General features: G+C 43.1%; 1 protein-coding gene across 1 annotated transcript in view; it reads right to left on the bottom strand.

Annotated features, from left to right (window-relative positions):
- Nucleotides 1–26,828, bottom strand: part of AR (androgen receptor) — a 233,733-nt gene that overhangs the window by 80,046 nt on the left and 126,859 nt on the right. Inside the window, exon 3 of the mRNA XM_053374239.1 lies at nucleotides 7,973–8,089. Coding sequence (XP_053230214.1) covers nucleotides 7,973–8,089 — 117 coding nt within the window. The remainder of the gene's footprint in view (nucleotides 1–7,972; nucleotides 8,090–26,828) is intronic.

Genomic DNA, 26,828 nt, shown 5'->3' with positions numbered 1-26,828 from the left:
GTCTGATCCTCTTATAAAGCCATCCAGGTCGGTCGCTATCACTTCCTCCTGCGGCAGTGAGTTCCCTAGTTTAACTATGTGCCATGTGAAGAAGAACTTCCTTTTAATGGTGCTAGCACATTGCAAATGTAAGCAGGATCCAGTATGGTTTCAGATTGGATGGGGCACTGTGTGTTGAGATTCCTGTATTGCAGGGGGTTGCAACAGATGAACCTTGGGGTCCCTTTCAATTCTATGAGTCTATGATTCTATTATCTGTCCTGAATCTTCCAAAGTTCAGCTTCCTTGGATGTCTATATGTTCTATAGTTACAAGAGAGTCAGGAAAACTTTTTTCTGTTCACTTTCTCCAGGCTATGCATAATTTTATAAAATTTTGTCAAGTCAGCTAATGCTAATTGTAACTGACATAGAAAAGTTGAATGATATCAATTAATTGGTTCACATAACAGGCTGTGGTTGTTGTTAATGTGGCTCTATAAGCTAAAACTTCTGATGCTTTTAAAACTGCAAAATCAAATTAACGAGACAAAATCCAGCATTCCTCAATATGCTGCATTCATTTTTTCTCACAAATGAATTAAATACTAGACAGGCCTTGATCTCACACAAAAGGAATTCTGGCAGTCAGTTCATAAGGAAAGGAGGGTCAATATGTGGGGAAAGAGAAGTTGGAGCAGATATCGAAGTGACAAAGTTTAGTTCTCTCAAGACTGCAATTGTAGGCTGCTTTAACAGCAGTATAATTGTAGAGTTGGAAGGGACAATTACACAGTTGGAAGGGACAGCTCTAGTACAATGCCCTCCAATGAAGTTCAAGGGAAGTAATAGTACTGCTCTATTCCGCCTTGGTCAGACTTCACCTGGAGTACTGTGTTCATTTCTGGGCACCACAATTTAAGATGGATATTGACAGCTGGAATGTGTGCAGAGTGGGATGACCAAGGGTCTGGAAACCAAGCCTTATGAGGAACTTTGGAGGGAGCTCAGTATGTTTAGCCTGGAAAAGAGGAGACTGAAAAGAGATATGATAGCCATCTTCAAATATCTAAAAGTTTGTCACATGGAGGATGGAGCAAACCTATTTTTTCCTGCTCCAGAGGACAGGACCTGAAACAATGAATTCAAGTTACAAGAAAGGAGATTCTGACTAAACACCAGGAAGAACTTTCTGACAGTAAGAGCTTCCTTTGGAAGGTACAGTGGTACCTCAGGTTAAAGACGCTTCAGGTTACAGACGCTTCAGGTTACAGACTCCACTAACCCAGAAATAGTACCTCGCGTTAAGAACTTTGCTTCAGCATAAGAACAGAAACCGTGCAGCGGCGGCGCGGTGGCAGCAGGAGGCCCCATTAGCTAAAGTGGTACCTCAGGTTAAGAACAGTTTTAGGTTAAGAACAGACCTTCAGAACGAATTAAGTTCTTAACCCGAAGTACTACTGTAGTGGACTCTCCTTCACTGGAAGTATTTAAGCAGAGGTGGGATGTCTATCTGCCAGGGAATCTTTTGCTATGAATCCCCCGGTGCAAGGGATTTGATGAGATGATCCTTGAGAGTTCCTTCCAATTCTACAACCCTATGATTCTGGCTTTTCCATTAGGAAAAAACTGGAGGCAAGTGCAGGTGCTTATCCCAACAGGTTTTGTTGCTAATGTGCTGGGAGATTTACCATGCCATATTTACCCAATTTGTTCTCTGCCTAACAAGAACCAAGGGAATATCCCTTGCTAGGATATTGTACATCTTTAGTGTCAATATTTATGCTACAGAACACCACCACAAAGCAGGATGATTATCCCTGATTCGTGGGTAGGATTAACACACACTAATCGTGTTCTAAAAAAGAAAATCCACTGCAGTCTGGATATATTTAATGACTCAAATGAGACAGTAATGCCCACAGACTTTCCTTGACAGCTGGTGAAGAAAGCCCCAGAGATCGTGAGTCAACCAAAGACAGAGAAAGGCTAATATTTCAATGAGTTGCTCTTTGTATATGTATAATAAATAGGTATGAGAACCACAATTACAGATTACATGCAAATATCATATTCCTTCACTGGCTTTTACTTAAGAAAAGCCTGTTGTTAGGGATTCTTGAGTCATGCTCCCTGCTTTGCAGACAGTTGGACTAGATGACCTCTGGGGGTCTCTTCCAACTCTATGACTATAATTAGCTAGACCTCCTTGCAGCTAGGAGGTGGAGAATCAGTTTAAGGAGTCAGAAGAACTGGGAAAGAAACAGATAAATTATGTGAGAGTGGTTTTTTTAAAGGCCTTATGTGACACCATGATGGCCCTGAAACTTTCAGGGGGAAACTTTCTTAGAAGAAGACTCTTAGAAAAAGATGACTCAGTGAAAGGGTCAGAACATGTGAGACCATTTCATGCATGGTGATGTATCACGACGGGCTTTCACGCTATTCACAGAAATAGAACATGGAGTTAAGCATCATAATTTCCTCTTTCCAAAAAGTTGCCCAATCCATGAAAGGCAGGGTTTTAAGGACTGCATCTCTGAAGGCAGGTGAAGGCAACAGCCAAATAATACAAGGAATTAGCCACAGGGGAAATGGCAAATGTATGTCCCCATACTTGCAGTGCCTGAGATATGTGGGAAAGATTATCTTAGATTAGAATTTTAAGGTGTGCCTGCATTGCGTCTATGAAACAGACATGAACCTTCAGCAATTGTCTCTGAGCTTGTTTAAGATTGATTGTGTACTGTGGTTTTTGGTTAATAGCTCCTGTTACTCTTTTGTCTCATTTCAGGGACAGGAAAGCTATCCTGCAGAGGAAAGCATTCATTTGATTTGAGGACTGTTCTTGATATGATGTTGGAAGGGGAGAATGTTCCCTTTGCATTCCTGCAGCACCTGCAGCACACTGAGAGCCAGTGTGGTGTAGTGGTTAAGAGCGGTAGTCTCGTAATCTGGGGAACCGGGTTCGCGTCTCCGCTCCTCCACATGCAGCTGCTGGGTGACCTTGGGCTAGTCACACTTCTCTGAAGTCTCTCAGCCCCACTCACCTCACAGAGTGTTTGTTGTGGGGGAGGAAGGGAAAGGAGAATGTTAGCCACTTTGAGACTCCTGAAGAGGAGTGAAAGGCGGGATATCAAATCCAAACTCCTCCTCCTCCTCCTGTAGCATTATGATACAATGGCTTCTTGACTGATCTACTGACATGTGGTACTAAATTTCATTCACAGCAGTTGGGTGTGGTGTGGCTCAATAACAAATGTCATTGGACAACATCGCTCCTCTCTCCCCTTTCCATGCATGTATGCTTCTATTCCCCCATGAAAACAATAGGAAAGAACTGTATGGTGGTATACCTCCCCCAATCTTGTCATTTTTCTCCCACAGCTTTTCCCAGAAACAATTAGCTCAGAAATGAGCACCGCACTTCCATCATATTCCACTAGATATACTGCCCCAAATCTCATCACCTTTCTCCCACAATTTTCTGAGTCAGTGAGGTACCGAATGGATTTTTCTTGGAAGCAATTAATACAAAAATGTGCGCTAAACTATCACCATATTCCACTAGATTTCCAGAAGTGGCTTGAAAGCTCAAACATAATGCAGACATTAACAGTTAGAGAAACATTGAGGAAATGCAATGAACTGCTGTGTTAATGCACTCAGAGGGCTTATCCACACTTTCCTTTCCTCTGCTCTTTGCGGACAAGGTCTGTGCTTTAAAGCTCCATGTCCAAGTGCCTTTTTTTCTTTTTTGCTCTGGAGCTTTCCCCATGAAAACTCACCTTTTAAAGCTCAATTGGGGAAAACAGCAAACTGTTGAAAACCCAAACTAACAGAGTAATAAAGAGTGGGTTTTTACAGGGAAAGCTCTGGGGTCCAAGCTTTTAAGCGCAGACCTGTGCCTGGAAAGAGCAGGTCAGAAGTTACTTGCCCAAAGATGGAAGGAGGATATTCTACCTACAAAAGAAGAATGGCAGATAAAGATGATGGACTATGCCGAATTGGCAAAAATGACCAGGAAAATAAGAAAAAAACACTGTAAACAATTGAAAACATTGGCAGGATTATGAAAACACTTGTAATGAAGCGAGAACTATGATAAAAATTGAGTTTCAAGAAAATATGGAGAATATGATACAATGCAGTTTGAAAATAATATCTAGTGAAACCATGGAGGGGTGGAGGGAAGTTCTGGGATTCTGAGAATCCTATTTGTAAAATGCTTATGATTTATGTATGATGATATATGTTAAAAGTGAAAATGAATAAAAAAAATTGAAAGGAAAGAGCGGGTCAAAAGATTAAGTGTAGATAAGTCTCTGCTAGGTGCCGCAGATATTGGGACAGATAGGTGATGGATGATTTTTCTGGCTGTGACTGGACAACAACAAATAAAGGCTGGTTTGTAACCCAGTGCAATCTCACACCTTAAACTACACACCAGCTATTCTCACAACTATTTTATGTTGATAAAATAAATGACTGTACAGGAAAATGATATCAGAAGGATATTGACAAGCTGGAAGGTGTGCAGAGGAAAGTGGCCAAGATGATAAATGATCTGGAAACCAAGCTTAATGTGGAACAGTTGAGGGAGCTGGAAATATTTAGCCTGAAGAAGATACTGAGACATTGCATGAGAGCCATCTTCAAATACCTGAAGGGCTGTCAGGTGGAAGATGAAGCAAGCTTGTTTTCTGCTGCTCTGGAGGGGAGGACCCAAACCAATGAATTCAAATGACAAGAAGGGAGATTCTGACTAAAGATTATGAATAAGTTTTTGGTGTTAAAAGCTGTTTGACAGTGGAACGGAGTCTCTGGGAAGGTGGTGGACTCTCCTTTCTTGGAGGTTTCTAAGAATATGGAGGGCCATATTTCTGGGGTTCTTTAGCTGTGCAGTTAGACTAGATGACTTGGGGTTCACTTCCAACTCTACAATTCTATGATAAGAAGAAGAAGAAGGGGAAGGAGAATATATTTTACTTTACGTTCTCAGGAGCAACAGCATTCAAAAGTGACAGTGAAACAACTGCCTCCCAGCCAAACTCCTGTCAGCATTCCAAAGAGCTGCTCATGGATTTATTATGACTTAACAAGTTAAATCATTAACTGCTTTAAAAAGCAGCCTTTGGGATTTCTTTCTGGATGAGGAGGGAGTTGGAGGGCCTTAGGCTGGCCCAATCAAGAAGGCACAATTCAAAGGATGCCTCACATTTGCTTGGCTTCCTTACTGAATAAACTACAGCCTCTATAGGAATGGGGAGGTTTTTTCTGAGAGAAAACACCCTTAGACCACTTTTAACAACCATAGAGAATCCTGGGAACTGTAGTTTGTTAAAAGGGCTAGGTACTGTAGACCTGCAAAGATGGTGACCATAGCAAACTGAATCTCCCAGGATTCTTTGGGGGAAGCCATGTGACTGTTAAAGTGATACTACAGTGCATTAAATGCATGGTGTGGCTATGACCAGAGGGTGTGTGCATGTCTCTGATTTGCTAATGGCAGGAAGAAGAAAGGGACTAAACCTCAAGTTTAGGCCTCTGTCTTTAGGGGCAAATGAAGACCCATGAAGAGGGTTAGTCTGCAGGGCAAGCCAAAGAGTTGCATGGTTTCCATACCAATCCCCAACGTCACTCTCATGTTTTTTCTTGCCTGCTCCCCCCACTCCAGAGTCTTTCTCTGTTGCACTAATCCTGTCTCTAGCATCATGTGTGGAACATAGCAGGTCTTTTCTTGGGAAGGAGGCATTGAGAAAATGAGCGATACTCCTGCTCTGCTTATTATGATTGCTTTCATAGTTAATCTATATTATTAACAGCCTTATGGATCTTTTCCAAGAGTGAGCAAGCAGGAAACCTTCTGCTAGAGGGCAAAACTAGACCACAGAATGTGGATCTTGACAATATGCTCACTCTCCATCTTCTGTTCATTTATCCTGTGATATTTCAGTCTGTCAAGTGTGTAAGGCTGAAATCACGCATTTGATACACGTAAGCTGCCAATGTACTATGTTGATTTTAATTTAAAGACCACTTGTCCAGAGTTTGGCGGGTAGAAGTGAGGTGGAGGAGTTGGGTTCAGTGGTAGGGCCAGGTTAGGTTCCTGACACCTCCACCCCACCTGGAGAGTCTCAGCAGAGGTTGGGGAGGGCTGAGCAGCTGGGGAGGGAGGCAACAACTGTTCAGGAGCTTGAAGAGGAGGGTGAAGTATTGTCATCTAGATATAGACCATCCATCCTGCAGGAGGGCACACTTGAAATCCCAACTCTCCTGCATCTTCACTAATTCCACCAAGCTCTGTAAGTGAGCGGGCAGTAAAATGGCAGATGCAATTCACTGTAAACAAGAGTAAAGTGATGCATGTTGGGGCAAATAAATTATTAATCTCATATACAGTATAAGCTCATGGAATCTGAATTGGTGATGGCGGAGCAGAAACAAGAAGCCTTGGGAGCATAGTGGAGAGTTCGATGATGATATTGATGAAGGATGAAATGGCTGTGAAAAACCACAAGCAGGTTTGGAGCACAAGAGCCCTCTCCTCTTCTGCAGTTTCCAGCAACTAGTATTCAGAAGTATTGCTGCCTCCAACTGTGGAAGAAGAGCATGGTCAAATTCATGGAGGAGAGGGCTATAAATGGTTACTAACCATGATAGCTATGCTCTGCCTCCACATTTGGAGAAGGTAATGCTTCTGAGTATCAATTGCTGGAAACCATGGGACTCTTGCACTTTTATCCTGCTTGCTGATTTCCCATGGGCAACTGTTAGGTGACTGTAAGAGGATGCTGGACTGGATGTGTCATTGGCCTGATCCAGCAGGCTCTTCTTACGCCCTATGTGTTGAGCACCACGCAGGACAGATGGAGAGCCCTGGGCACAATGAATGTCTTATTTATAGTTGCAAGCTGCTCTGATAACTCTTTTAAGAGGATCATGAAAATACCAGAACCTACAACTTTTTCACCACAAACCTGCTGCCTAGGACCTTCTTAAGAGAGGTCTCACAGATTTCTCATAGACAACACCTTCTGCTAATAACCACATTTGCCTCTCTGGCTCTCAGGTTGTGAGAAGCAGATGCTTGCCATGTTATCCCCACCTCCCACATGACACTTTTATTTTTGATAAGGGTAACTTAAATTTACATAATAAAGAAATGATTATGCATTTATTGGCGGTAGCCAGAATGATTCTTGTGCATTTCTGGAAAGATTTACATTTAAAAGTTTGGGATAGTGTCCTTCTACAAAAATTAATATACAAATGGAGCATCGCCAGGTGCCTAAATAAATAGGATAATGTAGTACCACTTCAGTCCGACTTTATCTCCTTTGTAGGTAAAGAGGAACATGCCCAAGAACCTCCTCCAGGCTATGAAAAAATTACTTAATACATTAAGCTAGAATGTAAGGTGAATGTAGTGATAAATTTCTCTTGACATGGTAGAGTATCTGATTTGTTTATTATTTATGTTTATTTAATTCAAGGAATGTGCCCATTCTACAGCTCTAAGCACAATTTCCCAAGATGTCCTACATGCTATATTGCATGTGTTGAAGTCCCTCCACCCACAATGTAATGACTGCTTGCTTGCAACAAAACTTTTTGTAGAAAACTAATAAACATTTAATTAAAAAAAATGAAAACAGATTGCCTTGATTGCGAGCTTGCATTCCTGCACCACAGAGAATCATTTCTTGAGGATCTAGCTTTGGATCTGGCCTTGGAGCACAGGTTGGGGTTTTGTTTTGGCTAGAGGTCCCTGCCTGACTCAGCAAGGGCTGGGGTGCTTGCCAAAACCTCAGCAAAGAAGGGCACTAATCTAATCCATTATCAGTGGCAGGCTTCTGGGTGAAGAGAATGACTGCAACAGCTGAGATCTTACCCGCATACCTGCCTCCAGCCTCATTTAGATACATGACACATAGCAAGTGAATCAGGTATGCTGCAAAGAATCAAAGGTTCATAAACAGAAGCTGGATTACCTCCGAGAGTCATCCCAGCCTCATAGCATTTCCGAAGGCGGCAGGAGGGACAGTTTTTCCTTCGGAACTTGTCGATGGTGCAGTCATTTCGGCTGGCACAGAGATACTTCTGTTTACCTAAAAGCATTAAGAGAGCATATCATGAATGCAAAGTGGCAATTCTTCCCTTACTAGAAACAAAGAGCATCAAGTACTCAAAGCGACAAGCTAAAATCATACAATTGTAGGGTTTTAAAGGTCCCCAAGGGCCATCTAGTACAACCCCCTGCATTATAGCTAAAGAATCCTTGACTGGTGGTCACCCAAGCTCTGGCGAAATGTTCTTTTGCCAGGGCAAATTATTAACTATCATTTATGCAAGGTGTGCTTTAAAGCTTAAGATACTGAAGCAAAACTAAAAATGCGGTGTAATAATAAAACAACAACACAAATCAACATTCACTTTACACATTTCCAGCTGGTGACTAAAGTAAATACATTTTTTAAAAAAATTAACACACACATCAAAAAAACGAAGATCATGACCACTGGGCCCATCACCTCCTGGCAAATAGAAGGGGAAGAAATGGAGGCAGTGAGAGATTTTACTTTCTTGGGCTCCATGATCACGGCAGATGGTGACAGCAGTCACGAAATGAAAAGACGCCTGCTCCTTGGGAGAAAGGTGATGGCAAACCTAGACAGCATCCTAAAAAGCATAGACATCACCTTGCCAACAAAGGTCCGTATAGTTAAAGCCATGGTTTTCCCAGTAGTGATGTATGGAAGTGAGAGCTGGACCATAAAGAAGGCTGATCGCCGAAGAATTGATGCTTTTGAATTATGGTGCTGGAGGAGACTCTTGAGAGTCCCACGGACTGCAAGAAGATCAAACCTATCCATTCTTAAGGAAATCAGCCCTGAGTGCTCACTGGAAGGACAGATCCTGAAGCTGAGGCTCCAATACTTTGGCCACCTCATGAGAAGAGAAGACTCCCTAGAAAAGACCCTAATGTTGGGAAAGATGAAGGGTACAAGGAGAAGGGGACGACAGAGGACAAGATGGTTGGACAGTGTTCTTGAAGCTACAAACATGAGTCTGACCAAACTGCGGGAGGCAGTGGAAGACAGGAGTGCCTGGCGTGCTCTGGTCCATGGGGTCACGAAGAGTCGGACAGGACTAAACAACTAAACTACAACAAACAACAAACACACACATCAGCAGTGGTTTTAGTTTAAAACAATAAAATCACATGCTATTTATTTTTAAAATTCTGGGGGGGCATTTAATACAACCTTCAGCCTGTGCCAGACATGACCATAAAGGAAAAAGGGATTGGGAGGGAGAAGGGAAAAAGCAAGGACAGGCATGAATTCTTAAAAGTTAACAGTTCTTATTAGAACAGCTGGGATGGAAATGGTTCATGTAGCTACCTGGCCACGCTCAATATGTTACTATTAGTATATAAAGCCCTTAACAACCAGAGATTAGTTTACCAGTGCTCACTCAGATGCCTATGGGAAACCAGCAAGCAGGATTCAAGCCCAAGAGCAACTCTCACCTCCTGTGGTTTCCCTGAGAATACAATAAAAGCCTGCTGGATGAAGCTAATGGCCCATCTAGTTCAGCATCCTCTTCTCACAGTGGCTGACCAGGTGCCTGTTACGGGAAACTTGCAAGTACAAGAGCCCTCTCCACTCTTGCAGTTTCCAGAAGGATTGCCTCAACTCACCATGATAATAATAATAATAATAATAATAATAATAATAATAATAATAATAATTTATTTATACACTGCCCATCTGGCTGGGTTTCTGCAGCCGCTCTGCATGGCTCTTAACAGAATATTAAAAACACGATAAGAGATCACACCCGAAAAACTTCCCTAAACAGAGCTGCCTTCAGATGTCTTCTATAAGTCAGATAGTTGTTTATTTCCTTGACATCTGATGGGAGGGCATTCCACAAGGCGGGCACCACTACCGAGAAGACCCTCTGCCTGGTTCCCTGTAACCTCACTTCTCACAGTGAGGGAACTGCCAGAAGGTCTTTGGAGCTGGACCTCAGTGTCTGGGCTGAATGATGGGGGTAGAGACACTCCTTCAGATATAATGGGCTGAGGCTGCTTAGGGCTTTAAAGGGCAGCACCAACACTTTGAATTGTGCTCAGAAATGCACTGGGAGCCAACTTAGGTCTTCCAGGAACGGTGTTATATGGTCTCAGTGGCCGCTCCCACTCACCAGCCTAGTTGCCGCATTCTGGATTAGTTGTAGTTTCTGGGTCACCTTCAAAGGTAGCCCCACGTAGAGTGCATTGCAGTAGTCCAAGCGGGAGATAACCAGAGCATGCACTACTCCTGTAAGACAGTCCACCGGCAGGTAGGGTCTCAGCCAGCATACCAGATGGAGCTGGTAGACAGTTGCCCTGGACACAGAATTGACCTGCGCCTTCATGGACAGCTGTGAGTTCAAAATGACTCTCAGGCTGTGCTCCTCGTCCTTCAGGGGCACAGTTGCCTCATTCAGGACCAGGGAGTCCCCCGCCCCCAGCGGCTTCATATAGATATTAAAAAGCATGGGAGAGAGGACAGAACCCTGAGGCACCCCACAAGTGAGAGCCCAGCGCTCTGAACACTCATCCCCCAACACCTCTTTCTGGACATGGCCCAGGAGGAAGGAGCGGAACCACTGAATAACAGTGCCCCCAGCTCCCAGCTCCTCTAGATGGTCCAGAAGGATGTAATGGTTGATGGTATCAAAGGCATTTGAGAGAGGCCTCTAATTATGGAGACAGAGCTTAGCCATCATGGATAGTAGCCATCAGTAGCCCTCTCCTCCATGACTTTGTCTAATGAATTTTACAGCCATCCAGGTTGGTGGCCATCACTGCCTCCTGGGGGAGGGAGTTCCAGAGAGAGAGAGAGAGAGAGAGAGAGAGAGAGAGAGAGAGAGAGAGCGAGAGAGAGAGAGAGAGAGCGCCTCCAATGAGCCTTCAGCTTTTTGAAGAACAGAACTAGGGACACTTTGGAAGGAAAGTGAAGACAGGAGAAAGACAGCCTCAAAAGCAGGGTGAAGGACGGGTGAAAATGACTATGAGATGCACATAACTTATGTAGAAAAATCATTTAAATCCAGGCTACAGAAGCTTTGAGAAGAAGGAGCAGATCAAAAACAAGGTTGATAAGGATTCAGAAGATAATAATGGGAGAGGAGTTTAAGGGCTTGAACAGCCAAGGAACACAGTGAGAAAAGGAAAGCAGAGTAAGGATGATCATTAGTCAGTGAGAGGGGATGAAGGAAAGCTTTTTAAAAATTATTATTTTAAAGAATTGGAACATCAAGTTCAGGCTTACAGCAGGGCAGGAAATAAACCGAGTACCCATGGCAGAGAAGGTAAAGTAGAATTGACTTTAGAAGCTGAATAGTGTCAAGAGAGCAAGTAATAGAATAGAGAAAGCCAAGAGGGGTCAGGAATAGAAAATCTGGAAAATGAGCAAAAGTTGGGAGCCTGAGTTAACTTTATCTACATGTCTCCAGTAAAGATGTTTGGGAGATGGATTGACTGATCCAGAGCACTTTTGCTGCAGTTTCAGTTCCATCACAGCACTGTAAATAAGCCAACACATCTTATTATTTTAATAGCCTTCCTGTCGATAAATATACCAATGTTAGGGACTCTGTGGTATGCTGATGGGGGTGTGTGGTTTGAATGTATCAACATAAAGTATTTTCAAACTCAAGTATTTGTCAGAGGTGTGTGATTGTTTATGAGGCTGCTAGATCAGATCATAAAATCACAGTTAGAAGGAACCCCGAGGGTCAGCTAGTCAAGCCCCTTGCAATGCAGAAATCATAGCTGAAGAATCCCTAACAGGCAGCCACCTGACCTCTGCGTAAAAACCTCCAGTGAAGGAGAGGCTACCAATTAGCAATTAGTACAAACCTTATGAAAGAGTAATTGATTATTCACATCCCAGGCAGCCTCAAACTTCAAGGTACATCTGATTCACAAATGAAGAAAACTTGTGCACAGCTTAGGTGTGACCATTGTTGCACCAAGATGGTAACAACTGATGAAGAAGCGACTGAGAGGTGCTATAAGAACCATCTTAAAATACCTAAAGGGCTATTGCATAGAAGACGGATCAAGCTTTTTTTGCTGTTGCTCTGGAGGTTAGGACCCGAGCAAATGAGAAGAAAAGAACTTTCTGGCTGTAAGTGATGTTCAACAGTGGAACCTTAGGAGGTGTGGTGGTGGTAGAATCTCCTTTCTTGGAGGTTTTAAAGCAGAGGTTGGATGGCCCATTGTCAGGGATTCTTCAGCTGTGACCCCCCCCAGCATTGCAAGGGGTTGAGCTGGATGGCCCGGGGGGGGGGGTCCCTACCAACTCTACAAATGTATGATTCTATGGATGTGTGTGGCCAAAGACAACATGTCATTCTCCCTGAATGGCATGCTGCTAAATCCCACCTGAGTTGGAGTCGGGTGTAGGTCAGAAATAAAGAACACTGGTGTCAGTGAAGCTAACTCTTTATTCAAAGAAACCAAAACAGCACAGGCCTAGTGTTCACAGCAACTCTTCCCAGTAGGTCTTGCCCCAACGAGGCAGTTGCAAGGACTGAAGGTCCCCACTTTCCCACAGCTACCTAAGTCCTCTCCTCTCCAGTACTTTCCCCAAGCAATCAGAGACTGCATCTGCATGCAACCAAGCTTTCCACTGCTCTCTGCATTTCTCTGTGTGTTCTGGGAGACCTGGTCTCTGCAGGAGGGGAGACTCCCTGGCTTCTTCAGCAGCCTGCCTCATCTCTGCCTCTTGACCCCCCTCCTCTCCAGCCTCCACTTCTGCCTCTGACTCGGGACTGCCCTCTGCCACAGACTCCTGCAGTTCACTAAATTCTGTTACCTTTTCAGCTTCTGTCCCCCCCCCAAACATATTTATTGAAATTTTCAAAGAATTACAAAGGTATAAAAAGAAAAAAGGGAAAAAAAGAAAAAACACAAAAAAACAAAATACAAAAATAAAACAATGATTAAAAACAATTCCACCTTCTTTCACTTAACTTTCATTTACTTATTTCCCAGACTTCCTCGCCTCTCCCTTTTTTGTATTCCCATTCAATTTGTTGATTCAGCAAATCCTTTCCCACTTTCCTTAACTTAATCTTTCATTGTCTTAATCTATTTTCATCATTATCTTATACCATAAAGAAGAGGGGGAAAAAACCTTAAAATTCAAAACTTTAAACTTATTTTTGCTAATTTCTCATATCCATTATATTCTTATTTAATCCTATAAAAATTTATACTAAAGCCAAACCATTTCCTTTCAAACATCCTTCTAGCGTTCATCAAATATATAAAACAGTCCTAAAAGTCCAATAAAGAGGGTAAAACAATCCAATCTTCATCCAGCGTCCCCTCCTCCTGGTTCCGGATTTGTCAGTCCATTTTATCTCATAGAACTAGCACATTAACCTGGTAACCTTATATCCGAGGCCCTTAAGTCTCTTCCCTGTCCCTTCCACAATTTTTCTTCTGGATCTCCTTTCCCTCGTGTGAACTCCAACTTAGTAATGTTATTGACCCTTTTCAACAAATCAGCCCTTTTCCCACAGTCCATATTGAACTCCATATGAGATTTAAAGTCATATTTCAAAGTCTTTCCAAAATTGGGAGCCCTCATATCTCCAGACCTCTCACGGCCCGTTCCCAGACTCGGAAAGTCAAATTCCTGCTCAGGGGGGGGGTCAATCCAACCCCCCATTTCCAGACCAATCCAAACTTTATCTTTCCAGGTCTGATTTTTTCGACAGTCGATTGGTAAATCCAAAGGCTCATGTTCCTGCTGGGCCGCAACTTCCTCCATCTCTGGCTCCCAAAATTCCACGTCCTCCTCTTTCCTCTGTTCTGTTACGGCAGACTCCTGACTTGATTCCTGGGTAAACTCCATTCTTTTTCCCACTGCCTGGTCCAAATTTTCCACTGTCTGCTTGAGTTTTCCAACCAAGTCAGTCGTCAAATTCGTTTCCTCATGCAATTCTTCCAGTAGGGCATTTGTTTTAAAGAAAACACACAATAGTGCTTCTGAATACATTGTGCTTCAAGGATGCCAGTCAAATTCCCACGAGATAGTCTGCAGCAGCTGGAAATTCCCTGTAAACAGCTACAATTTCACGTTCTCTCTCTAGGGGATAAACTTCTGTTGCAGGTCCAGCCACAAAGTTACTTTTGTTTTGTTTTGTTTTGTTACTTTTGTCCAAATTTGTTCCTTTAAAATGCGAAAGGACACAGTGGAATCACAATGTTTCTCTTCATTTAGCTATCTGTAAAAGCTTCTGTCTCTGGTCAATGAGCTTTAAATGTCAGTCCTGACACCCGCTCCAGGGTTAGGACGGTGGAAGCTTACTTTACTTCGGCAGTTTTAAACGTTCCAAAGAAAAGCTCCCCCTTCTCCTGCCAAAAGAAGGGGGGGTCTAACCTTTTAGATGACGAAGTCCAGTCTTTTGGTAGTAATTTTCAAGACTCTAGCTTACTCTGTCTTTGCTTTATACGGTCTACAAAGAAACGGAAGGCTGACTTCCTGTTTGGACCTTTCCGTTTCAGTATCAAATTAGGTTAAAATTTAAGTCCAATTCCTCTCTACTGGCCAATCCTTATTTAAAATCCAATTGTTCCAATTTCACGTACTCACGGATGATGCTTTTAGATGCCGAATTTTCCCAGGAAAAAGGCAGCGCTCTCCGGTAACAGCTATGCGGCTTCGCTCCACGGAAAAAGCAGTTTGACTCTCAGCACCGCGCCGCTTCCCCTCGTCGGAGCCCGTTAGTGGGTTCCTTTGCGGGTTGGGGGGGCGCTAATGGTGCCCGCCGAGTCCCATGTTCACAGGCTTCTCCCGCCTGTGATTTCTAAAGGGTCCCCGCTTCGCCGTAGCGGTAAAAGACCCGATTCCCACGGAGCTTGTCCCTCCAATTCGGAGGGAATCCGCCATTACCGATGGCGCCACCCCGGAAGTCCTCTACCTTTTCAGCTTCTGACACCTCCTCCTTCCAGTCTGCCCCCTCTTGTCCCACTGACCACTCATTATCATTCCACCACCAATTCCGTGGCTTGAAGTCTTCTTCCCTTGGGGGTTCCCCATCTGGAGCCTCCCACCACTGCCTCCAGTGAGCTCATGACACCACCATAGTACTATAGACAAAACTATGGCATTCCTTAGGAGGCGGCTGCTGTCCTAGGGGACTGACCTTGGCTGAATCCACAGTTCCACAGCAAGCAAGTTTTTGCTCTGGGGCCAGCCATGTCCTGTTCCAGCAATCCCCATTTGCAGGAAGAGCTTCCTCTCAGACACTTACTAGCCAACCGTATCCCAGGCAACTGTTGAGCCCCCAGCAATAACTCTTGCCCACCCTCCTCTGAATTACATAACTGTGCACTCTTTTGTCTGACACAGTTGACCTCCATCAGCAAAAATCACATCAACAACCCTGTAATCAAGGCCCCTGCATAAGAAGTCATTATAAGGTTTTTCTCTTCTAATAATGCTGCTCTCCTCTCTCTCTGGATGCATGGTGGGATGTTATGGCGTGGAGCTAAGAAACAACCATGGCTTTTTTTTTACACCCCCCCCCACACAAACAACAACAAAACCCGCTAAATAATTTCCCCTTATTAGAAGCTGGTTATTACACTCAAGACCCCTTGGTAGCCAAAAAAAGGAGCATAATGGGGCTCGAGTGCATTAATGTGCTATTTCACCAAGTTCTTTTAGCACAACCAGCTCTCAGCGGCTCCTCTCTTCAATGCTCCCCTCCCTGGACCTCACTCGTTCTTCCCCATTATCAGCTCTAAGGGTACTTGTATGATTTGGGGAGGGCAGGGGAAAACAGTGGACTTGCAAAAATGTGTTTGAGCCTGGACTGAGTGTGGATGGTGAGGGGATAAAGAGGCTTAATAGGGCCCATCTGGGGGACTGGGCACGAAGCTGTAGGTACAAGAGAGATATGCAAGCTTTATAGAGAGTCAGCATGGTGTAGTGGTTAGTGTTGGAGTAGGACCTGGGAGACCAGTGTTTGAATCACAACTCAGCTGTGAAGCTCATGGGTGTGTGACCTTGGGGTCCAGTCACAGCGTCTCTCAGCCTAATCTACTTCACAGGGTTGTTGTGGGGCTTAAATGAGGAGGTGGGGGGAACCTGTACATGCCACCTTGAGCTCCTTGGAGAAAAAGGTGGGAAATAAATAAAACAAGCAAGTAAACAAATAACTGCCACCCTGATGTTTCTAGGAGTCTCTCTCCTATTGTTCCTAGCCTCTGCAATTCAGTTGAAGGGAACCACTCCCCCTGCGGCCAATTTTGGGTTCTAGGTTGGCAAATATGAGAAGAGGTGTCCCTTTAGGTACCTGCTACCCCCCCCCCCCAGTATTTTTCAGCCCAAGGGCCACCTTCCCTTCTGGGCAACGTCCTGGGGAAAATGAGGCAAAAGTGGGCAGGGTAACCACTTCAAATTTTACGTTTGAACAGTAGCTTGTGGGCTAGTTTCTACATGCACTGATATACACTTCTTTACCCTCCATGCCAAAAAGCGAGAGCCATGATCAGAATTCAGGGGGAAATTCTGGTCAGGCAAAAAATACTCTCCAAGAGGTGAGAGAGCCCAGGGGTTCCAGGCACCTGCCCAGGTTTGACTGCCTTAGAACAGGCTTCCTCAAACTGGGCCCTCTAGATGTTTTTTGAGACTACAATTCTCATAATCCCTGACCACTGGTCCTGCTAGCTAGGGAACATGGGAGTTGTAGGCCAAAAACATCTGGAGGGCTGAGTTTGAGGAAGCCTGCCTTAGCATGTGGTGCCTTTAGGATGTATGGCTTTATTTACATCTATATCCAACCTGTGCCTAAGATGCAGGTCAACAGTATTGGATCCAGCACAGAGCAAGCAGGTCTCTGTTTCTCCAGCTTCCAGTCTGCTTCCAGTTCAGCTCTCACACATGGCATTGGCTCTTGTTCTCCGACATAGCAGCTAGATGAGGGGGGTGGAGGAAAGACCCACCCATTAGCCTGGGTTGCCCCATCACTGCAGCTCTTGCAGCCCTGCTCATCCTTCTGGGATGCTTATGGGGATGCTTAAGTGGCCAGCTAAGCTCATTTCCTTACAAAGCTGCAAACTCCTCTTGCCTGATTCCAACCTCACTGAACCCCAATAACTGGAAGGGACTTGGGGCGTCATCCAGACTGAACTCCCAAACCTACAGCAGCAGGTTAAAATCACTAGAACTCCTGGACATCCAATGCAGCTGATCGTTGGAGAGTCAGGACACATAAAAGGAAATCCTTCTAAGAACTATGGAACTTGTTCCCCCAGGAGACAGTGACGGCTACCAACCTGTGTGGCTTTAAAACCACCACCACCACCTCTTTATGGAGGAAAGAGCTAGCAATAACTACTAGCCACAATGGCTATGCTCTGCTTCCATAGTCATGGATATAAACATTCAAAATTTTTGCCTAAAGAATTGCGAAAGAAAGAAAAAGTAAGAGGGGGGAAAAAACCCCGTAGTTCTCAAATTAGGATAGAACAGAGAATATGTTTAAAAGCGAAGACACCTAACCTGGCGAACCAAAGGCTTATATCGCCTAATAGACTTTTATAAAAATAACAAACCCTTGTCAACACAAGAAATACAAGACAAACTAGAAGATACCCAAATGACCTGGTTAACACAACACCAACTACATGCCCTCTTAAACAACCCAACAGTAAAATCAGCAGCAACTAGGCCCCTGACAACCTTCGAAAACCTCCTCCTAACAACAAAGGGAAACGGTAAAGGGACGGTATCCGCAATATACAAAATACTACTCCAAAACCCCGCAAATCCCCTAGACGCAATCAAAAAACAATGGGAGAATGACATAGGCTATGAGATTAACCCCACTCAATGGACCAGAATGTGGTCTAAACCCCCCTTTAAATCCATATCAACGAAAAGAAAAGAACTCACACTGAAACTCACCTACAGGTGGTACCTAACACCAAGGAAACTAGCGCTAATACACCCAGGAACCTCACCAAAATGCTGGAGAGGGTGCACCTCCACAGGCACATACCTCCACATGTGGTGGGAGTGTCCCAAAATTCAACTATTCTGGACAACAGCCATACAAGAAATATGTAAAATAACTAAGCAAGTAATAGACATCACCCCAGAATTGGCCCTACTAAACATCTTCCAAGACAACAATGCCCATTTACACCACAAAGAACTCATAACCCACCTGCTCTCAGCAGCCAGAAACACCATAACCAGACACTGGAAAGACCTGTCAGGAGTAAGCATGGACCAATGGTACCAAATAGTATGGGAAACAGCCCTACTAGAAAAATTAACTAATAAACTGAAACTGACACGGGGGCAAACAGAAGAAGACGCCTTCACCCCGGTATGGCTCCCCTTTATCACATACACAACCCAACAGGACAATGACAATAATCCACCAACAGCATACAAATCAATATGGCTAACCTGATCCAAAACACCCACCCACCTCACTCACACACGAAAACAAAGATCACCACAGCCAATCAACAATCAAACAATCACACCCTAGGCCAACCCCAACCTCTCTCACCACCAAAGGAACACAAGTGAACAACACAAGCAACGCTGACACCAAACTCTACATACATTAAACATAATAGAAACACCGCCACCTGACCCCACCCCCATCCATCTTCCCTCTCTCCACCCCCCCTTTCTTTTTTCTTTCTTTTTTCTTTTCCCCCTAATGCCTCAACAAATGAAACGGATTTGTAAAAATGTTACATGGAAGAAGAAGAAAAAATACGAGGCACTACACTTCTGTAAAACAAGAAAATCCTTAATAAAAAATATTTTTTTAAAAAAAGCGAAGACACCTTACACACATTTTGTTTATTCTTTACAGTGGTACCTCAGGTTACAGACACTTCAGGTTACAGATTCCGCTAACACGGAAGTAGTACTTCGGGTCAAGAACTTTGTTCAGGATAAGAACAGATATTGTGTGGCGGCGTGGCAGCAGGCCCTAATAGCCAAAGTGGTACCTCACGTTAAGAACAGTTTCAAGTTAAGAACGGACCTCCAGAACGAATTAAATTCGTAACCAGAGGTACCCCTGTATTACTGAGCTATATACATCTAAAAATCCAGATGACCAATAAATTGAGGAATGTATCACAGAACATGAAGTTAAAAAACTAAATCTGGGTCACTTTAACTACTTAACTAGGGCAATCTTTTCTGAGAAAACTTTTAATGCAATTAAAAAACAAAAACCTTGTTAAGTTACCAGGTATGAAGTCATTTGGGTATTTTTTTGTTTTTTGTTTTAAGTAGAAAGACCTACTCTTGCCTATTTTAAAGAAACTTTCTAATTCTATTCTTACTAGAGAAATTATGAACATTTTTTTTTAAAAAAATGAAAATCTATTCCTTATTCTGCTTTGGCAGTAATAAAACAGTTATTTTGCCTATATTAAAGTTTCTTTTTGAATCTTCTCCAATAATATTCACAAAGAGATTTTTTTTAAATGGCCACCCCCCCAACCCCCACTCCTCACCAAGGGAAGAAACCCAGACTTTCTAAAACAATTTTATAAGGAAGCATAAATAAGCAGGTATTTGTATTCCTTTTCCTTTGATACAAGGTGCCCACAAACATGTTCTGGGCTCAACATTGAGAGAATGGGGCTTTTATTACAAAAATTGGAAGGTTTCCTTTATATTATTCACCTGCATAAAACTTCGGAATCAGTAACCAACCCTTTCCTCCTAAATTCTTCAATGGCTTGGAAATCTTGGTACAAGAAATTAATTCCTCATATGTCTCCACTTGCACAATTACTTTGTTACCTATTATCTTGCTAACACAACAAATTTTCACAATTTACCGACTGGGAAGTCTCTGGCTTGTGTCATGTTAAAGACAACTGGGGCTTTGACATTATTGGGGTTACTGCCAAATTACCTATACAGTTGTTATTATAACTCAAAGCTTTCAAAGGTTTCAGCTTCATCAAGTGTTACGTATCACAATTATTCCAGTGACAACATCGCAAGTTACCAGACCCCTTACAACTTTAAAAACCTGTTAGCTGGACTGGAAGCAGTGGTCCGAGATGTGGGTGGCATTTCTACCTTACACAATATTTTACTGGATTAAACTAAGAGATCACATGTTGGTAGTAAAATTCCATGGGAACATGACCTTGAACTAAAAATAAACTGTGATTCTTGGTATGCCATATGGATCCAGCCCCAGTTTAAATCCATCTCTCCCATGGTAAGGGGAGATGCTACAAAATTATTTGTCACTGGTACTTTTCTCCCCATACCCTCCAAAGGATTAAAAAGAGAGAGAGATTACTCTCCCTGATGTGCTGAAGAAGTTTTTTTGTTTTCATATGTGGTGGTTGTGCCCATACATTGCTGCATTTTGGAGGGATGTATTTCAAGAAATGAGGGACACAGGTGGCGCTGTGGGTTAAACCACAGAGCTTAGGACTTGCTGATCAGAAGGTCGGCGGTTCGAATCCCTGCAACGGGGTGAGCTCCTGTTGCTTGGTCCCAGCTCCTGCCAACCTAGCAGTTCAAAAGGATGTCAAAATGCAAGTAAATAGGTACCGCTCCAGCGGGAAGGTAAACAGCGTTTCCGTGTGCTGCTCTGGTTCGCCAGAAGCGGCTTAGTCATGCTGGCCACATGACCCGGAAGCTGTCTGCGGACAAACACCGGCTCCCTCGGCCCATAGAGCGAAATGAGCGCTGCAACCCCAGAGTCAGACACGACTGGACCTAATGGTCAGGGGTACCTTTACCTTCAAGAAATGAATAGCATTACAACTTCGGAAAGATACTGACAAGCTGGAAGGTGTGGAGAGGAGGACAACCAAGATGATTAAGAGACCGGCAACCAAGCCTTATGAGGAATGATTGGGAGAGCTGAACTGAGAAGAGATATGATAGCCATCTTAAAATATCTAAATGACTGTCACATGCAAGATGGAGCAAGCTTGCTTTCTTCTGCTCTGGATGGAAGGACCTGAGCCAATGACTTCAAGTTAAAAGAAAAGAGATGATGACTATGTTCTGCCTATGGTCAGAGACAGTAATGCTTCTGAATACCAGTTGCTGAAAGCCACAGGAGGAGAAAAGGCATCTGTCTAGCCACTGTGAGAACAGGATGCTAGACTAGATAGGCCATTGGCCTGACCCAGCAGGGCTCCTCTGATCTTCTTAGTGTGCCTATGAAAGAGGTTGGGGAGGAATGAGTCTCTGAACAACTTTTGATACTGATCAATGAATGAATCATCCACTGCTCCACACCATGTACATCAATTTCATTACTTACATAGGTGACCCAACGTAAGACGGGGGAGTGAGACCACCATTTCCAGTTCTAACATTGCCCCAAGAATAAACACTAGTGTGCACTTTCATTGCCGCAGATGATCTGCACTTATGCAATCACTTCAGAATTTCCCTCAAGCATTTTATTTAAAAGATTTCTATGTGATCCCTTCAACAACTTAGGAACAATGATAGTTGAACCAATGCCACCTTGGAACAGCTCTGTAACCAGAGTTCTTGCTTTTGCCCATGATGTGTAGATAGGCGGAGAAAGTGACTTTCCAAAGATATATGAAGTGATTCTGTACCAACTTTTATGAGGTTGTGCAGTACATTATGTCAGTGACTTTTAACAGTGGAGATACGAAACAATGTTCTCTATCATGGGCCATCTTTGGAGAAATAATGTCTTCATTTTGGATGTAGTAAAGGCAGCGTGTTGGAGCAAATTATATTTTGACAGGCCTTGTGGTTACTACACTTAGGCAGGAATAAATTGGATGCACAAATATAAGGTGATGGTGGGGAGACACTTGGGTTGATAGCAGTCCACATGAAAATGATATTGGGGTCTTAGTAGACCACAGGCTTAACATGAGTCAACAGTATGATACAGAAGCAAAAAAAGAAAAGAAAAGCTAATGCTATTCTTGGCTGTATCAACAGAAGTCTAGTGTCAATGTCAACGGAAGTCATACTACTGCTCTATTCTGTCATGGTTAGACCACTCCAGTTCTGGGCATCACAATTTAAGAAGGATGTTGACAAGCTGGAATGTGAGCAGAGGAAGGTGGTCAAGGGTCTGGAAATCAAGCCTTATGAGGAATGGTTGAAGGAGTTGGGTATGTTTAGCCTGGAAAATAGGAGACAGAGTAGATATTATAGCCATCTTCAAATATCTAAAGGGCTGTCACATGGAGGATGAAGCAAGCTTGTTTTTCCCTGCCCTGTAGGGTAGATCCCAAACCAACGGATTCGAAATCCAAGAAAGGATTCAGACTAAACGTCAGGGTGAAATTTCTGAGGGTAAGGACTATTTGGTAGAGGAACACACTCCCTTGGAAGGTGGTGGAGTTTCCTGCACTGAAAGGTTTTAAGCAGAGTTTGGTTGGCCATCTGTCAAGGATGCTTTAGTTGATTCCTGCAATGAAAGGGGTTGGACAAGATTACCCTTGCTGGTACCTTCCAACTCTACCATTCAATGATTCTAAGACTATGCAATGCAGAAACCAGAACTTTTTCTTCAAATTCCTTCAACAGGAAAGTGGGAGCATAGGGGCTAAGGGGAGTGGAAGGGAACAGATTCCCAGAGGATGAAATTTTCTCTCCCCTGCCCCTCCCCAGCTACCTAACCTCAGTCCAGGAGTAGAAGGGAAGTTCCTGTGTTGCCTAATTCCTCTTTTTCCCCTTTCCACCCACCTGCATCGACTACTACCCACCTTCTCACTCCTGACTTACCTGCTCTCCACACCCACCACCTTCATCATCATCATTTCAGCCATTTATATACTGTGTAAAACTACCGTTTCTAAGACATGCACAATAGGTTACAAAAGAGACACAAGACAATCTGAAGTAAGAAATACAGATTTGCAACTAGCAGCAATGTTTGGGGAGAAAGACATAAAGACAAGGACTCAGCTGTGTGGTACCAGCTCATCTCTTATTTAAAGCCTAATGAAATGTCAATTTTACTGCCTTCAGCTCATTCCTTGGATAAGGTTAATTGATGGATCTTCTTATAGTTTACTTAGGGCCCATCCACACTTTCCTTTGTTCTGTGATTTCTAGTATTTTTTTATCTACCTACTGGATATTGCTCCATCACACTCTCCAGGAAACAATGCTGTTTATTGCTGAATTGGAACAAACAGAAAACCTGAATAAAGATCTGTCCCTTTTCTGAACTGGTCCTGTAACTGGTTCTGAAGGGTATTTCATATGCTTTCCTGTGAGTGGTGTTGGGATGGTCCTCTCCCAACTACTTTCCTCCTTTCCCTGCCTACCCCTACAGGGTAATTTTTCCAGTTGTCTCTCTACCTCCCTCTCCTCCTCCTCCTCCTCCTTCTTCTTCTTCACTTTTCTCTTCTTAGTGCTCATATAAAAACTGCAATATATGTACAAAACATGTGTGTGTTGCCCCTCGTATTGGAAGGGTCCCAGCTCCTTTCCAAATTATTTTTTGATTATCTGGTTCTCTGACTCTCTGGCATTGGTGGGAGGAGCTGAAGGTGGAGACAACACAAAAAGCAGACTATTGATCATAAGAAGAATGAGCAGGAAAACATAGGGTTCCAAGCATCTTCCCCCAAGTAAATTTGAAGGCAAAAATCACAAGTGGGAACACCCAGCCATGATCCAAATTGAAAATGGGACAAAGAGTTACAGACGTAAGGGAAAGTGTGGCTTGACTCTTATGTCTTGTTTCCAGATACATACTACGTTTTGTATTACAAAAAGCAACTACAATGTTATGGCTTGTGACTTTTTTATTTTTACAGTTTGTTGCCTTAATCCTGTTAAATTAAAAATTCCAATAAAATCTATTTTTTTAAAAAAAAATGGAAAACTAAAGAGTTCCCTGACACCGACAGATTGGCTGAGGAAAACATGGGGTGCCATGTTGATGACAAATTAACTTTTTCAAAAGGAATGTGGTATCTAATAATTATACCTTCACTGCACTCTTTTTTGGCACTTGCTAAAAGCATTTTTAAAAGGCAAGCCTACCCAGATGTTCAGAAAGCTGGTGTGAGTAAATAAAAAAATAAAAACATCTCCAACGGGCACAGAGGAGGGCATATTCAGATGTGCTTAGTTCTTGTGGTAATCCACTGTGTGAGACTGTTTGCGATGTGGAGGCAGCTACCTGTGGTTCCTGCATTGCAGGGGGTGGACTAGATGGCCCTTAGGGATACCTTCCAACTCTATGATTCTATGAAATGAAGACTGTCTTCACATGGAGCTGATGCAATATGCTTACATGTGCGATGTAGGAAAGTCTATTCTTGTCATGCAAGACAGCAGAAGGAAATCAAGAGAAGGTTTATATGCAAGCAAGACAAGAAACATTTCATCACAATCATGCACCTCCCACCATTGCTTACAATTTTCAGAATGACTTATCCTAAGCACTTCAAAATAAAGTGATGAGTACTCAGCTAGGCATCCTTCAAAATACACAGAACCATAAATAGCTTTTATATCTTCTTGAGGGTTCTCTTCCCCCACCCCCTCCCGACTCTTTCTCCATCTCTTTGGAAATATCTCTCAATGGCTTGGTGGCAAAGTTTAATTTCTGTTTTCCATTTGGCAGGCAATGCATTATTATAGTTTTCTCCACACCGAAAGCCACAACAAACACACAGCTCAATTTAACCCTCCCTTTGTTGGTGCCATAGCATCATTAAGGATTTCCAAAAAGGAAAAAAATAAGTATTTTTGTGCCTATTATGAAAGGAGGATGCAAACATCTAAAGGCAGATCCACTGCTGTCATTTGAGGCTTAGCCAGCCTTGGTGGCACAAAGTCAGCTTCCTTCAGCTTCAGCTGGTGGCCCAGCTGCACCCCTATCTGGAAAGGTATAGATAGATTACAGATGTTATAGGTGGATTTAGGGGAGCACAATTGGTTCAGTTGCACTGGGCACAAAGCCTCAGGGGTGCCACAACTATGATTTAGAATGGAGCGCATGAGCCGAACTTTGGTATTGCACAGGGTGGTGCTGAAATTTGAGAGCCCAATATCCACCACTGAACATGGTATATGTGGGGTTGGCCTCTGAAGACTCTTCACAACAATTTTTGACAAAACTCATACCTCTGAGATAAAAGAAGCCATTTCTAATAGATTTTGAGGTACTGAAAACAAACACGACAATGAAAATGCAAAATTGGCTATTGTTTATGAGAGTAATAGTTTATTATATAATCGAGGAATATGAACATACAACATGTACCAGTAAAAGCTAACTTCTATGTCCAACGCCACATTGAACATGGCTGAACTAGATGCCCAGCTCTACAATTCTGTGATTCTGTATCAGATTTCAAGTCACCTTACTGCATAAACCAAATGCAAATCCCTTCCTCAAGAAAACAGCGAATAAAACTTCAAAACAGACTAAAATCTTGCTTAGTTAACTCAGCAGCATTTATTTAAGATAGAAGTTGATGAAATTATGCAAGTCATAATTCTCTCACTGGAACTTGTGGACATCCTACAAAGCTAAATGTTGGAAGATAAAGGACAGACAAAAGGAAGTCCTTATTCATGCAGTGCATAGTTAAACTGTGGAACTACTCCCCCAGAAGGCAGTGATGGCTTTAAAAGAAGATTAGATAGCTTCATGAAGGAGGAGAAGGCTATTGATGACTACTAGCCAGGATGGCTATGCTCTACTACCTCTTTGATCGGAGGCAGCAAATGGTACTTCAGAAGCAGCAATGGAAATCATTGAGAGGGTGGGCAGGCGGAGAAATAGAGTTTTCCTCTTGTGCTAAATTCCTTCCTGTGGTTTTCCTCAGGGGCATTCTCGTTTGCCATTGTGAGAACAGGATGCTGGACTAGATGGGCCATTGCCCTGATCCAGCAGTGTTTTACTGTAAGTTCTTAAATGCTTTACTTCCCCTTATATTTTGAAATTGGCCCCTGGAGATTCCCTGTTGCTGTCTTTAGTAAGTAAAAGGAAGTTTAACAGAATCAGTTGGAAGACCAAACAGTGATACTAGCTCCCCTGCCTCACTTCTGCACTGGCAAACCTTGATAGCAATACAGCTGAAAGTCTGATACGACTCCAGGAAACACAAACATCCTGTCTGTGGCATTTGATCTATGGCAGCTTATTTGCTGGCACAAGTCACTGCAGGTGGCAGCAGGCATCCAACTATGACCAGATAAGTGGCAATACATATATACATAATTTGATTTGTATGCCACCTTTCCACAGTTCAAACCATGCTCAGAGGCTTACAACATGAAAAACCCACATAATTACAACATAACAAAAGTAGTCAAAATACACAAACCAACCAATTTCCAAATAAATCACAACAAGATCTAAGATAAAGATACAAAAAAATCCAAAGGAAGAACCCCACCCCAAACAACCCCCAGCCCCTATGATATGATAAATATTTATTGCTTGAAACCACAGGCCATTGCAAGTATGACAACCACACAGAAACAAAGCCTGTGGAGCTGCAGGCTCCAAACAGCCTGATATTTCAACAGCCACAGACAACATGAGATCCAGTGTGGTGTAATGGTTAGAATGTTGGACTAGGACCTGGGAGACCTACTCAGACATAAAGCTCTTTACATCAGACATAAATATGACCTTGGGCCAGTCCCTGCCTCTCACCCTAACCTACCTCACATGGTTGTTCTAGGGATTAAATTAAGAGGGGGAGAACCATTTACCTTGAGCTACTTGGAGAAAAAGGTGGGATATAAATGCAAACATACAAGCAAACAAACAAACAAACATTAT

This window comes from Podarcis raffonei, chromosome Z (genome assembly GCF_027172205.1).
Source record: "Podarcis raffonei isolate rPodRaf1 chromosome Z, rPodRaf1.pri, whole genome shotgun sequence".
Classification (NCBI taxonomy): Eukaryota; Metazoa; Chordata; class Lepidosauria; order Squamata; family Lacertidae; genus Podarcis; species Podarcis raffonei.
The sequence above is the reverse complement of the archived record's forward strand: the minus strand, read 5'-3'. Positions and strand labels throughout refer to the sequence as shown.